Here is a 15,139-nt window from a genome sequence, read left to right on the forward strand (position 1 = left end):
TATGCAGATCACATGATACCAAGATGAATATTTCACATTTGATTTTAAAAGAAATAGATGTATTTCTGGTGTAATTTCCTAACATCTGTGTCCGATGAATATATATTTATGCGTGTGTTTGTGTATATATCATAATCATATTATATATAGTTTTGTATCCTGCATTCCCCACTTAAATATTTTGTACATTTTCCCACGTTTTGAAAAAATCCTCTATCCAAAACTTGATATAAAAAAGAAATAGATGTACACTCATAATTAAAAATTGTCTGAAGGGAGGTATATATACAGGCCATAAATTTTTGACTTTCTTTTTGCTGGCAGCATACAATAAGACTAGAAAAGTCATTGTTTACGTTATGTCATTTAAAATATTTTACAAATTCAAAGATACATTTTTTTTTTTCATATTGTAACATCTCTGAATTCAGGGTGCATCAGCAATCAACGATGTTTTACAGTTATAATAGCATCATTTTTTTCTTTCTTGAAGAAAAATAATGACGCATCTTCTAAAAGCAGAATGTCAGATTGGATGAAATGCACCCCAAATTTTAATAATCAGTTTTCTTAATATTTTTCACCATGAATATTTTCTGGCTGAATTATATGAAAAAGTAGAATAAAAACACTGCAAATGCGTGGCAATCGTATAAATTTCAGGGAAAAAAAAAATCACTTGACCATAATTTAAAAGTTTTAAGAATCCATTTGTGTTGATTCTACCTCTCAGATAGGTTTGATGACGAGAAAAATTTGACTCAGATAAAAGGTGATTTTGATTTTCTTTATTTATTTTAACTTTTGCAGACTAGTGATGGTCTCCTCTCTTTCTTCCCCCATTTCTGCATACAAGAAACTGCGTGGACCATCATCCAGCACAATGGCTCTGATGTCACAAGAGTCCGCAGTACCAACCCAGAGAGCCCCTATGCTGGGTCGTTCGAGTACGCAGCCAGCATGGAGCAGCTCCAGGCCACAGTTAACCGTGCGGAGCGTTGTGAGCAGGAGCTGACCTACTACTGCAAGAAGTCACGGCTTGTAAATACGGAAGGTAAGTAAATTGGGGCACTTGTCCCCCCACTCGCGTCACACAGTGTGCGTTACTTAACAGCTCCTGCGGAGCTTAAGTCGGCCGAGGCGGAGACCTCGAGCCGCCGAGGGTGTGCGCTCCCTGGGTCTTTAGCGAGCGTGTCGCAGCCTGGAAGCCACAGAGATGGCTGTTGCTTGAAGAAAAGAACAAGGTCAGTTCACGCTGAGCTTTGTTCAAAGCCTTGATTGTCTTTAGAGTCTCTGCCTGCCCTTAATCAGAGAACCGCACAGAAAAGGGCTCTGTTCTGATACTCGATGCGCAGTGTTGATCCCTCATAAAGGGCAAGTGACACATACGGTTGGTTTTTTGCCATGGAAGAGAGCTAATGAAAATGAATTCTTTTTCTGAAAGTGACTATTCTGTGTGACTCTTTCACGGGTTGTTGACAGCTACCCTCTGGGTATAACTGAAAATTAGAACAGTCTGCTAGAAACACAGTTTGTTTGTTTGTTTGTTTTTCAGTAGCTCAAAGAGGAATCAGAAAACCATGTTTAACTCTTTCTTTTACTCTACTTTTTTTTTTTTTTTTTTTCATGCGGTACGCGGGCCTCTCACTGCTGTGGCCTCTCCCGTTGCGGAGCACAGGCTCCGGACGCGCAGGCCCAGCGGCCATGGCTCACGGGCCCAGTTGCTCCGCGGCATGTGGGATCTTCCCGGACCGGGGCACGAACCCGCGTCCCCTGCATCGGCAGGCGGACTCTCAACCACTGCGCCACCAGGGAAGCCTTACTCTACTTTTAATAACCAGTCTGCTCCTAAATTATGGTTCTGGTCTTGTGTTTTCTCCCTTAGAGCATCTCATTATGTGACAGTATCTCGGGTCCCACCAGCTCTGCCTTAGTGTGGGCTTTAATGACCTACTTTATGAAGTTACTGCAAGATCTTTCCTGCTGGCCTCTCAGCCGGCCATCAGTCCATATCTCCTGCCCACCCATCCCATTGTATCATCCAAAAGGTTAGCCTTCATGAAGAGAATTCACCTGTAAGAAACACTGCTTCCATCACAACACTTTACTGTTTAAGAAGCTCCAGTGCCTTCCTAGCTCTTCTGTCCAGTGCAGACTCTTCTGTCTGGACACCTCAGCTGCGTATTCTGGACCCACTTGCCTTTGAACCTTCCTGCCCCTCCCCAGCACACTGTTTTCTGCAGCAATAATCGGGTGTGTTTTTCTTCAGTAGTCAGAGAAGATTCTAAGACATCTGCACAATAAAGCTGCTTTGTTCCCTTTCATTTGTCGTCTTAAGAGAGGTTGGCGTTCCAGACAGAATGACAAGAACTTTAAAATGAAATGTGTTTCATATGTGAATATCATGTGTTATATGGGTCACGCAGAAAAATTCTGAACTCCTGCTATGACCTTTGAATCTTTTGTTTCCAGTTAAGCCCCAATCCTATTTACTTCTCCACCCACTTAATACAGTCCGATCATTTTCTCCCATATGCCTGAGTTCCACTCCGTCTTCCTCCTTTTCCTCCTTCTTCTTTTTCAGAATGTTCTCATTCAGCCTCTTAACCCCTCCTAACTCATCTCATCTTGCTGGTATCCCCTCAAATCTTAACCCCCTGAAGCCCCAATCCCATTGGAGACTGACCATCTGATAGCTGTAGTGCAAAGAGCATAGGATTTAGAGGTGGGGAGAGATCTGGGTTCAAGGTCCAGGTCTCTTGTTGACTAGGTAGCGAACTTGGATAGAAGAGTATTTCTCAGTCTTTATTTTCTCTTCACTGAATTGGGGCCACTCATACCAGCCTCAGGGGGCCGTGGGCGTGGCTGGGTGTCATAACACATACAAAGTGCATGAAGTGAGCTCCTCTCTTCCCAGCTCTCCAGTGCATCGTGGTCATAGTGAACCTACCAGTTCAGTCTGCAGCTGATTGTTCATTATTCGTGAACATTGATATTAGAATCTAAAAAAGAAAAATAGATAAGCAAGTACAGAAGTGTATTCTAAGAAGAAGGAGAACCATAATTTTAGAAGGGTAAATGAATGTGATGGAACAAAATGGAACTGAGTTGCTTAACTAGAGAAGAAAGAAGAGGAAAGACAATCATCAAAATCAAAATCACAAATGAGTCAATGCCTAAAAGAACCAGAACACAGAATCCGCGAGAGTGTTAGCGAGCGAGCACCACGCGAAGTCAAGGGGACGACGTGGAGTGTGAAGGATTCCCTACCTTCAGGGCCCCCAGGTGTTTGGGAACCACTAGTAAAGAGAACAGTAAACTCTAGAAGCCTGTAGAACAGATGATGAGGATAACTGTTAAATACACAGGTTTTCCTCAGGTCTGTGGCCCTAGAATTCATGTAGAATGGATTTGAGGTGGAAAAGAGGGAACAATTTGGATTTCGAGGTCACAGTAAGAAATGTATGGGGAAGATCAGGAAGGCGGTGTCAGACAAGTTACATTTACAGTTTCAGATCTTGAGAATATAGCAGCTTCACGTAATAACGGTGCCATAACTGTGGATGAATAAAGTGAAATGTATATGAAAATGTTTCCAGCAACCTGTGGGACTGCAGCTCAGCACACTGGAAGGATGTTCAATATGAATACTCAAGCCATTTGGGATTTTAACCGTGAGAATAGAAATGATCTACCATGATCTCTGATACTTTATCATTTTAATTTCAACTTTAAAATTTTCTCATGCTTTTCTTAATTCTTCCTTATACTTATGTAAATTCTTTAGGACACTTCAAAAAGTCTTGAAGGAAACTGAAGGTGTTTGGTATCTTTAAAACATTAAGTGCTTTCTACTTTGTAGGGAAAATAGCAAATTTATTTATTTATTTACTTATTTATTTATTTATAATTTATTTTTGGTTGTGTCGGGTCTTAGTTGCGGCACGCGGGATCTTTGTTGAGGCTCGCGGGATCTTTCGTTGTGGTGCAGGCTCTTTTGTTGCAGCACACGGGCTTCTCTCTAGTTGTGGTGTGTGGGTTTTCTCTCCCTAGTTGTGGCACGCAGGCTCCAGGGCTCCTGGGCTCTGTAGTTGTGGTGTGGGTTCCAGAGTGCGTGGGCTCTGTAGTTTGTGGCACACAGGCTCTCTAGTTGAGGCACACGAGCTCAATAGTTGTGGCGCGTGGGCTTAGTTGCCCCACAGCATGTGGGATCTTAGTTCCCTGATCAGGGATCGAACCTGCGTCCCCTGCATCACAAGGTGGATTCTTTACCACTGGACCATCGGAGAAGTGCCAGGAAGATAGCAAATTTAGATGCGAAAATATTATTCAATATTTAGGAATAATGATTTATTTTTTAAATCTATGAACACATGATGTTTTAAGCAGTATGTTGAAATAGATCTACTAAATGCTTCAAGTAGGTTTCACCTTCAGTTAGTTGATCAGTTAATCATGCAATTAAAGAAGCTGAAGATTCTTGATATTAATTAATGTATAACACAAGCTTCCAACAACTCCTTGTTTTCCTGGCATAGTGGACAGGAATGTATAGTAACACTGGGAGAGAGGTGGTTTGCATCAGCACAGGTCCAATTTAATAATAAGTTTTTATGAGCTTTGGCATTTGTAAGTAAGGGAGAAATTAGTAAAAGTAGGGCTAATGGCAGCCACTTAAAAGGTTTGCAAGTCAATGGAAAAATGATCAAGCACCTTTGAGGAGCTGACTGATTTGATGTCACCTTCTTCTCATGCCGTGATTCTCAAGTGACTATGAGTTTTCCTCTCTAACTTGTTTTTTCCCTAAGACAGATTGCCTGCATGCCGCATCTAAATGTTCTGTCTGTTCTTTGCTCTAGTTCCTTGGCATCGTGTTTAGTCTTAGCTCTGTGAAGGAGCTGGTAGCTGAACTTTCGTCATAGAAATAAATGCATTTGGTTAAGGGAAACTTTGTTTTTGAGTGGATTATCTGCTTCGGGCGTAAAGATCTTTCAGTGTTATTTCTGTAGTCTTCAAATAAGTAGCCAAGCCAGTAAATGGAAGAAAAAATATACACTTTCAAATATATCTTAAATCATAGCAAGGGAGTGCCATAATATGCCTAATGTTTAATAAACAACTAGTTTATTTTTAGCCAATAAATATATTGAGATAAATCACTAACTTTACATAGCATTTCATAATGTTTTAATGGGCATTTCATGATCTCAAATCAATTTTGTTTCTCATATGTTAATTACTGTGGTTTATAATTTGATGCCTTCTTGTTACGAAAAATTATTTTTAACAAAATTGCATATGTGATCTGCTCTCAGTACATTTTTTTTTACTATTACGCCTGAATTAAATAGGAACTGCTGGTTTCTTTTCTACTCAAAGAGAAATATATCAATCATTTAAGCTTAAATAATGAAATACTTTTAAAAAAACTTTCTTAGGGAAATGCCATCAATTACAGTGTTGGGAATATCACTACATCAAATCAGTCTTTCTCCATTTATTCTTTTTAATGATTTGGGAAGGAGGGAATTATACTGGATGGAAGCGTTGGGGTATAGAACAGATGTCACATTTCTCACCTTTGTCTTTCAGATGGAACCCCTCTGAGCTGGTGGGTTGGAAGAACCAATGAAACACAAACTTATTGGGGAGGTTCTTTACCTGACCCTCAAAAATGTACTTGTGGATTAGAGGGGAACTGCATTGATTCTCAGTATTACTGCAACTGTGATGCTGACCGGAATGAATGGTGATTTCAATATGATTTCCTTATGCAAAATCAAGTTTATTAATTTTTTAAATGAATCACTCAAAACATATATAAGTAGGCAGATACTAAACAAGGTAGTACAGTGAAGAAATTAAAGGTACGCTTTGATGAAATGTATTACAATCTGAATTCTAAGTGGTAAGATCACTATCTTTTTATTTGAATTTTTTGGTAATGGATCTTAAGTCATACACCTTTTATTTCTGTAATATGATGAAACAGAGGCATCTGTTTCATGTCTGCTTTTCATTGTAAGTCAATTATCATTCTCTTTAAAATTATGTATAATTAAGAATTATATTATTCTCAAAATATATTTACAGCCTTTAATTACTAACACATCTCTTCAATAATCTGCCTATAAAATCTTTAAATATATAAACTTAGAATTTCCCACAATTATTTAAACATGTAGCTCTTTTATTTTCTTAAAGGATACACTATGCTATGAAAAACTAACATTACATTTATCATATTTTGAAAAAGGAAATCTATAATATTTAGGGATTTGAAAATCGAGCTTGAAATATTCCATTTATTCATTTGACATTACATTTATTCATTTGTCAAACATCAAAGACTGTTATATCAAAAACCAGATTATTTTAGAATACCCTAAAGGAGGCATCTATATGGTGTCATGATTATACTCTTATTGTTATATGTTCAGTATGAAAAATATTGTCCCTCTTACTCAAAATTTTTCAAAATTTCTACTCCTTTGGGAGATACTTTTTTTTTTCTCGCTGCCTTCACAGAAAATGCCCACACAGTAATAATGTATTTTTAAATGTGAATAAAAAACTTTTAAACTAATCTAATCACCAATAGCTCTCCAATGTCTACATGACACTTTATTCATCAAAAATAATTTTTAAAAATAAGATTTTGAAATTTTTCATAGTAAATTCTTATGCTTAAGTAGCTTGCATAGAACTAACCTAACCCCAGATAACATTTATAATCCCAGGAAAGCTTTATTAAAAACACCTACTTGTAGCAAGTGGAGAATAACCATATGCAGGCAGAAACTACCACAGTTGGGAGCCTTCAAACCTTAAAAGAAGGGAACTTAAGTGGGTGAGATTTATGTTTATGTGCCTTTTCCTTGAGGCTACTCACCAGACCACCTACCATGGAGTGGCTAGAACTCAAAGAGAATACTAGACTTTTTTTTGACTGGGGGTATCAGAGGAAAGTTCAGAGCAGCCAGAATGACTAGCAATTGATTGCTGGACATGTCAGAAAGGAGAAAACTACTTGAGGGGAGACCACTGTATCAACTTCTCTCACACCCCTGACCCTTGAGCTGCACATGCACAGGGGAGATTTCTAGGAACCAAGCAGAGAGGTGCAGCTGGGAAACTGAACAAGCTACACAGGAATTTCAGCAGCAACCACCAGAGGAGAGACAGACTTTAGAGCTTAAGTCTCATTAATTGAAATGGGCTTTGTAAAGCCCTCAGCTTTCCATAGAAATGACAGAAGGTCCACTGCCTTTACAGCAAAGACTATGTCCGAGAAGATGGTCCCCAATTTTCCACACTACCCGTTATTCACACCATTGTGTAATTTCCTTCTCTTGTATGTCACATGGACCTTGTGACTTGCTTTTAAGAACAGAATATGGTAAAGGTGATGAGATGTCACTTCAGAGACTGGGTTACTGAAGACTGTGACTTCTGACTTGCTCAAAATTCTCTGCGTCTTCTAGCCTTCTTGTTTTGACATAGCAATCTGCCATGTCGTGAGCTCTCGTGGACAAAGAATTGAGGGCAGCCTTCAACCCACAGCCAGAGAATAACTGAGGCTGTCAGTCCAACAGCCAGCAAGGAGTAGAGTACTGCCAGCCGCCACAGGGTGAGCTTGGAAATAGAGCCTTCCCCACTCAGGTACTGAGCTGATTGCAGTCCTTGCCAAAACTTTGAGTATGGCCTTGGGAGAGACCCTGAGACAGAGGATCATAGATCAGAAGAATCATAGACCGTAAAAAGTCGTGTTTTAAGTCACTGCATTTTGGGATAATTTGTTATGCCGCAGTAGGTAACTAGTACAACTTCAGTGTATGGATTCCAGAAACTCAGAAGATCTCAAGCAGAATAAAAACCAGAGAAAAACACACCTGGTTTTGTTGTTCACATTGCTAAAAACCAGTGATAAGGATGAATGTTTTCAAAGTAGCCAGTTTGGGTGAATCTGGTAGAAGACGTTCCGTACAGGGGAATAAGGATACAAATGAAGGCTGACCTCTCATCAGAAGCACAGGTCAGAACACAATGGAATGATACCTTGAGTGTGCTGAAAGAGGAAGCACTGTCAACCTGGAATTCTGTACAGGGCAAAAATACATTTCAGAAATGAAAGTAAAATAAATTCCTGTTCGGATTAAACAAATGCTGAGAGAATCTGTTGTCAACAGAGCTGTACCGTAAGAAATACTGATGGAAATTCTTCAGGTTAAACAGAACTAACACCGGATTAAAACACAGATCTTCAGGAAGGAATGAGGAGCACTGGAAATCATGAATGTGTCAGTAAATGTAAAAGCCAGTGTTTGCATTTTTCTCTGGATTAGGTAAATTAAATTATAACGTTTATAACATCTGGATTTAAAATATTACAACCATAGCCCAAAGAACAGGTCTTTGTTTAGGGAAGGATGTTAAAAATTATCCCATGGTAGGCTTCTGACATTTTATATTAAGTAATACAACATAACATATAAGTAGACCGTGATGGACTAAGGATGCGTCTTATAATCTATAAAGAAAATATTAAAATACAATAAACCGTCATATAGCTAAAGGGTGAGGAAAAAATAAAATCGAATGCAAAACAATATGAAGTAAACCAAGAGGAGGCATGAAAGGGGGAGCAGAAATACAAGATATCCTGTGGGGAAAAAAAAGAAACAAATATCAAAACGGTAGATCTGAAAACACACTACGAATTATTACACTAAATGGCTGTGGATTAACCATCTCATTTAAAAGGTAGAAAATGGCCAACAGAGTTTAAAAGTCACCAGCTATATTCCGTCTGCAAGGGACACTAAAATGTTGCCATATTTTTCCATTCTCAGATGAGTAATTTGATCCTGACTCTTCTGTGTGTGCAGATTTAGCTCAGAACATCTTGGCTTTGAAATGCAATAAGGACTATTGTTTACTTTATAATTATGTTCATCAGAATAATTTTAAGAATCTTGCTGTTGTTACTGTTTTTTAGGACCAATGACACTGGATTCCTTTCTTATAAAGAACATCTGCCTGTAACTAAGATTGTGATCACAGACACCGGTCGACCACATTCAGCAGCAGCCTATAAACTAGGGCCTCTGCTCTGCCGGGGAGACAGTAAGTGGTGACGACGTGCCGTAAACATGTCTGAGGAAAGTGATGTCACTTAAGAACCATGTTTCTATCTTATAATAATTAATCAGACTTCTCTTGTGAAAACTCATAAGCAGTGTCTGAAATCATTCCTTTAGTCAATCAACAAACCGCCCCTATAGAGTGCAAAGGAGAAAAGAAAAAAAAAAAGAGAAAGAAAACACAAAGCATTTCTATTTGATTGGTTCGTACGCTCACTCCATCATTCCTAAATGTCTGCGTGCCATTGTCTATAAAGGAAGGCCTCAGTGCTACGTAAAATTATCAAGAATGTATGGTGAGTTTTATACCGTTGGGCCTGGGGTGAAATTAGAACATCGGTGGAATGAAATGTTAGTTTAATCAAACACATTTCAACTTTTTAATCTCATTTTTTTTTCCAGTTTGTCTGTGTGTGTTTTTAGTCTATATCAGTGGTACCTGCTGTTTTGTATATTCAGTGTATTAACACTCTAAACTGGAATGTTTTAGTTAAAATATAGTTTCATAGAAAATACAGATTTTCAGCAGGGAATGAAATTAGCATACATATCCGTTGATAACCTCTCTGAAGTCAGCTAGGTTAGAGACTGATGCGTCAATTATTTTTGCTTTTAGTTATTTCCAGAACTTAAAATGCAAATAGAAGAAATATTTATTTACCTTAAAAGTATATCCTAAAATGAAATTTTATTCTAGGGGATCAAACGAGGAAGAGATGGTCGGACAATGCATTGATTTATGGAGATACATAGCAGGAGTTGCGTAGTTAAAAAAGCAAAGATGATACTGGCCTATAAAAATGTGAATATACATTGTAAAAAAAAAAACAAAAAAAAAACGGTCTGCCGTGATACCTACCACATCCCTAATCTTTATCACCTCTACTTCCTGTTCTGCCAGGAGGCCTTAAACAGTCACTTAAAGAGGACATAGGCTATTTCGTGCAGAGACAAGTTATGCGCAAAGAAACGAGATTACAAACGCAGGATGCATCCCGAGGAGCGCGATGATTTTGCGTGACTATAGAGAAATTGTTCTGTACATCGCGTGCACTCTTCACTGCTGGCTCGGATCCTAACCCTTCAGGGGCTCAGGCCGGCTTCCTCCATTTGCCATCACCCCTGGGGAATTGTTCCGCTTTGACTAAGGTCACTCCCAGCTCTGTCCCTTAGGGGTTCTTTCTTTCCGACTTCCCGTCACGAACTTCAGCACACAGCATCTTTTCCCTCAGGGCAGTGACTCTCCATCCAAGGGGACTTTGCTCCCTCGGGGGACTTTTGGCAAAATCTGGAGGCAGTTTTGGCTATCACAACCGTGAGGGGGTTTTATGCTACTGGCATCTAAAGGGAGAGGCCAGAAATGCTGTAAGTATCCTACGGGGCACAAGACAGCCCTCCACCACAAAGAATTATCTGGTCCGAAAGGTCCATAGTCTTCAGGCTGAGGAACTAGAGTGTCAAACTTTTGTGGCCATGGGGCTGCAGAAGGAGGCGGACAGCATTAGGAACAAGGATTTACAAATACTCTTAAGTATTTAGGGACATGCTGATTAACACCTGACTGATTAATGAAACAATCCCTGAGAGCTTTCCTTGGCCTTCTTGTCCCCCATATCTACGTGAGGGTTGAGGCTCATCCCCACATAAGGTCATAGAGCATTTTCTGCATAAAGGGCCCTTTTTAAAAACTTTCTCAGTCTGAAGAATGACGGGGGCCGAGTGATGACTTGCCCCCGTTTTCTCTGTATGGGCAGACTGTACCTCTGAGGGTGCAATGCCCTACGCACAGTTTTTTCCTTTCCAAGTGGGATACACTGGGCAGATGTAGGGCTTCTAGATACGGGATCATGCACTGTGGGCCTTATAAGCAGAGGAAAGACATGTGGATATTATCCTGAAGGCATTAGGACTGGAACACTAGTTAGGACGGGGATAATTTAAGACTTAGCTTAATTCTTACGATCCAACTGAAAGCATGGAAATCAGTTATAAACCTAAAGACAGGAAGGTGACTTTTGACGTAAGACAAGGAAAATGATGAAGGCTTGAACTGGGCAATAGTTGTCATGGGGCTTAAATAAGGGGCTCAGTTAGGGAGGTAAGTTCAATATGACTTTGACGGGAGTGAGGGTGAAAAGCTGTGAGGATGATCTCCAGCTTCCTGGCTTGAGTAAAGCAGGCAGCACCGTTTGCTGAGACAATAAGAATGCTAGTACCCTTCATTGAGACACAGACTTTTTAGATTTTCTTTGAACAGAAAAATGGAAAGGTGAAAATAAAAAAATAATATTTTGGATTTATCACACAAACCAGAGATGTTGAAAATTTCATATCTAGCCATGTTTTTCTAGGAAAGAAGATGGAAGCCTTGAGAAAGCAGGACAAATAAACAAAAATGAGTGAGACCTACAGGTACCAGATCTGAACTTGCTCCTAACTCCAAGTCTTTCTTTTCACTTTTTTAAACGTAGATGGGTATAAAATTTTGTGTTACTACCGCTGTTATTGCTTAATGTCAGAAGTCATAGATAACATCGTTAGGTGTTTTACCAAAAGCACAAAAGATATGAAAGATAAAGTCCCATTTAAAGTTGTGCTGCAGATATAAAACTTAGTAAATATTGTTGACCTTAAAGAATATATTTATTTATAAATATGGAAATAAATTTTTTGAAAAATAGGTGAAAAGTAAACGGCAGAATTCAACATCGTACTTATGATAAAAACTAAGCAGACTACGAACTTAAAAAAGCTTTCTCAGTGTTTCAGAAGGCATCTGTGAAAATCTGAAAATCTGACTGTTTATCCTGAACAGTCACAGACTTAATGCTTCCTCTCTAAAATCAGGATCAAGACAAGGATGTCTGTTCTCACCTCTCCTATTCAATATCATACTGTTGGTCCTAGCACATGTAGTATGTCAAGAAAAGGAATTCAAGTCATACAGATCAGAAAGGAAGAAATAAAATGTCTCTATTTACTGAAGACATGGTTTTCTAGGCAGAAAATTCTTAAGAATTTGTAAAAAAAAAAAAATAAGTGAGTTTAGCAAGGTTACAGGATGCAAGGTCAATATGCAAAAAATAAATTATATCTCTATACGCTAATAATGAAAAACTCTAAATTGAAATTTTAAAAGTACCTCTTAGAGCAGCACCCCAAAAATGAAATTATTTGGTATAAATATAACAAAAATACATAACATTTATGAGAAATAATTAAAGAACTAAATAAAAATGTAATACTCATAGATTGAAAGATTTGATTTCATTAAGATGTCAATTTTCCCCAAATTGGTGTACAGATTTAATACACTCTCAATCGAAATCCAGCAGGCACTTTTTTCCTTTTTTTTCTTTTTTGCAGAATTTGGCAAGCTTATTCTAAAATGTACAGGGGGAAGCAAAGAAACTAGAGTAGCTAAAAGATTTTGAATAATAAAAACAAAATTGGAGAGTTAGCTATCTGATTTCAAGGCTTGTTGCAAAACTACACAATTCAAATCAGTATACATTGATATCGAGATAGACAAATCAATTAATGGGGTAGAATAGATATATGTATACACACACACACACACATACATATACACATAAGGCAACTCAAGGGAGAAAGAATAGTCCTCTTCAAGAAACAGTGCTGGAACAATTAGAATCCGTTTGCAAAAACAAAAACAGTAAAAGAATTTCATCCCATACTTCAAACTGCATATAAAAATTAACTCAAATTAATCATAAACTTAAATGTAAACCCACAAACTATAAAAAATACAGAAGAAAATCATAGTGACCTTGGGTTAGGCACAGATTTCTTAGATGCAACGTCAATAGCATGATCCATAAATTTTTTTAATGATAAGTTGGGTTTCACCAAAATTAAAAACTGCTTTTAAAATGACATTGGGATTGAGATTGGTATTGACATATACACACTACTATATATAAAATAGATAACTAATAAGAACCGACTGTGTAGCACAAGGAACTCTACTCAATATTCTGTAATGACCTACATGGGAAATGAATCTAAAAAAGAGTGGATATATGTCTATGTATAACTGGTTCACTTTGCAACACAGCAGAAACTAACACAACATTGTAAATCAACTCTACTCCAATATAACTTAATTTTTAAAAAATGGAAAGAAGAACGACACATGGGGAGAAAATGTTTGCAAAGCTCATATCTGATAAAGGCTAGTATCCAGGATATATGAAGAACTTTCTAATAGTGCAATTTAAAAAAAATTCAGATTAACAAATGGGCAAAAGATTCGCACATACATTTTGTCAGATAAAATATACAGATTCCAAATAAACACATGAAAAGATTTTCAACACCATTAGTCATTAGGGAAATGTACAATAATACCACAAGGAGATACCAATATATAACTATGAGAATGGCTGAAATTGTAAAAGAATAATAAAACAGAGAAACCGACTGGTAAAGATTTCAGTGACGTGGGTTTTCTCCGGGACACTCCTAGGATCTTACTGAATATGTTGCCGACTTTTACTGACTTTAGAGACAAAGGGTCAAAGGAAGGAATCACGGGAAAACATCTGGGTTTACAGTTAATAGAAAGATTATAACTAAGAGGGCTTGTACGTGTATTTTCCTTTCTGCTCACCCTCCTGGGAGCAGCGGGACCACCTTCATTTTTGAGGTGCCATCAGAAGTCTTCTAGACCAGGGATCCCCAACTCCCGGGACGCGGACTGGTCACTGGTCCGCGGCCTGTTAGGAACCCGGCCGCACAGCAGGAGGTGAGCGGCAGGCGCGCGATTGAAGCTTCATCTGCTGCTCCCCATCGCCCCCCGTCGCTCGCGTTACCACCTGAACCGTCCCCCCCGCCCCCACCCGTCCGTGGAAGAATTGTCTTCCACGAAACCGGTCCCTGGTGCCAAAAAGGTCGGGGACCACTGCTCTAGACCAATAATTCTTCAGCTTAAGCACGCATTAAAAATTATTGGAAAGCCTGCCAATTGTAGGTGCGTCCCCTTCAGAACTCTCCCCTCACACTAAGGAGGAAGCATAGTAGTATTTGACCCCCAGGGTTAAATGTTCTTTTGACCTCCATCAGGAGGATACCTACACGGAACTTCCCCTGTTTCTGCAGGCCCTGCAGCAGAGAAACTTCATCGACCACGGATGGCCTCTGGCTCCATTTCCTCTTCACTGGCTTTCTTTCCTTCATCTGCAACATACCCCCAACCCTTTTACTGAAACCATTCACACTCACATTCACGCCCTTCCTACATGAAGCCTTCCACAGGTCTTCAGAGGACTTCACCTACACTTGCAGAGAATGTTCAGTAAATTACGAAGATATACTTCTCATGCTGGCTTTTAATTATTTCCGAGCCCCTCAAGAGCAGGTCCATTGCTCATTTATTATTGTATTCCTGACACCTAGTACATTACCTGTTACATGAAAGATAATCAATAAATAGCAGCTTATGAAAGAATGAGAATGATCTATCACATACAGCTCGAGAAACCTAGAGCTTGGAGTTACTGGTGAGAGAACAGGAATAAGTTTTTTATTGTATAAGAAATTAAATGATATGCAAATATATACTTTTAATTAAAGGAGTTTATATTTTGAAAGACTTATTCTGAATTTTAAAAATCACAAAGTACGAAGGGCATCTAGTACCATCCTGAGCCATTTCTCATTCATGTACGTGGGCTTGAGGCAGTGAAAGTGCTTTCAAATAAGCACATGATTTTACTTATACTTAATACTTTTGATTTTTCACCCTTTTAATAAGACAGTGTCTTTATAAAACTGAAATACTACTTCTTGAAGAAAGAAAAATATGACATATTTTGCTTTTTGTTTTGTGTTCTTTTGAAAAGATTTACATTACTAGCTAGTAACTGATATTCAAGAAACTTCCCAAATGTGGGGCAACAAACATTCTTTCTAACACTTTCAAAAGATTTCCATTTTTCTTTGAGACTGAGAGTCCTGATAATTCTCAGAACTAC

The 15,139-nt window shown here is 38.6% G+C and overlaps 1 protein-coding gene across 1 annotated transcript in view; it reads left to right on the plus strand.

Moving 5' to 3' along the window:
* CNTNAP4 (contactin associated protein family member 4) overlaps positions 1 to 15,139 on the plus strand; it is a 264,709-nt gene that overhangs the window by 204,250 nt on the left and 45,320 nt on the right. The window contains exons 13-15 of the mRNA XM_067018557.1: positions 857 to 1,054; positions 5,593 to 5,749; positions 8,999 to 9,126. Coding sequence (XP_066874658.1) covers positions 857 to 1,054; positions 5,593 to 5,749; positions 8,999 to 9,126 — 483 coding nt within the window. The remainder of the gene's footprint in view (positions 1 to 856; positions 1,055 to 5,592; positions 5,750 to 8,998; positions 9,127 to 15,139) is intronic.

This window comes from Kogia breviceps, chromosome 18 (assembly GCF_026419965.1).
Source record: "Kogia breviceps isolate mKogBre1 chromosome 18, mKogBre1 haplotype 1, whole genome shotgun sequence".
Taxonomy (NCBI): Eukaryota; Metazoa; Chordata; class Mammalia; order Artiodactyla; family Physeteridae; genus Kogia; species Kogia breviceps.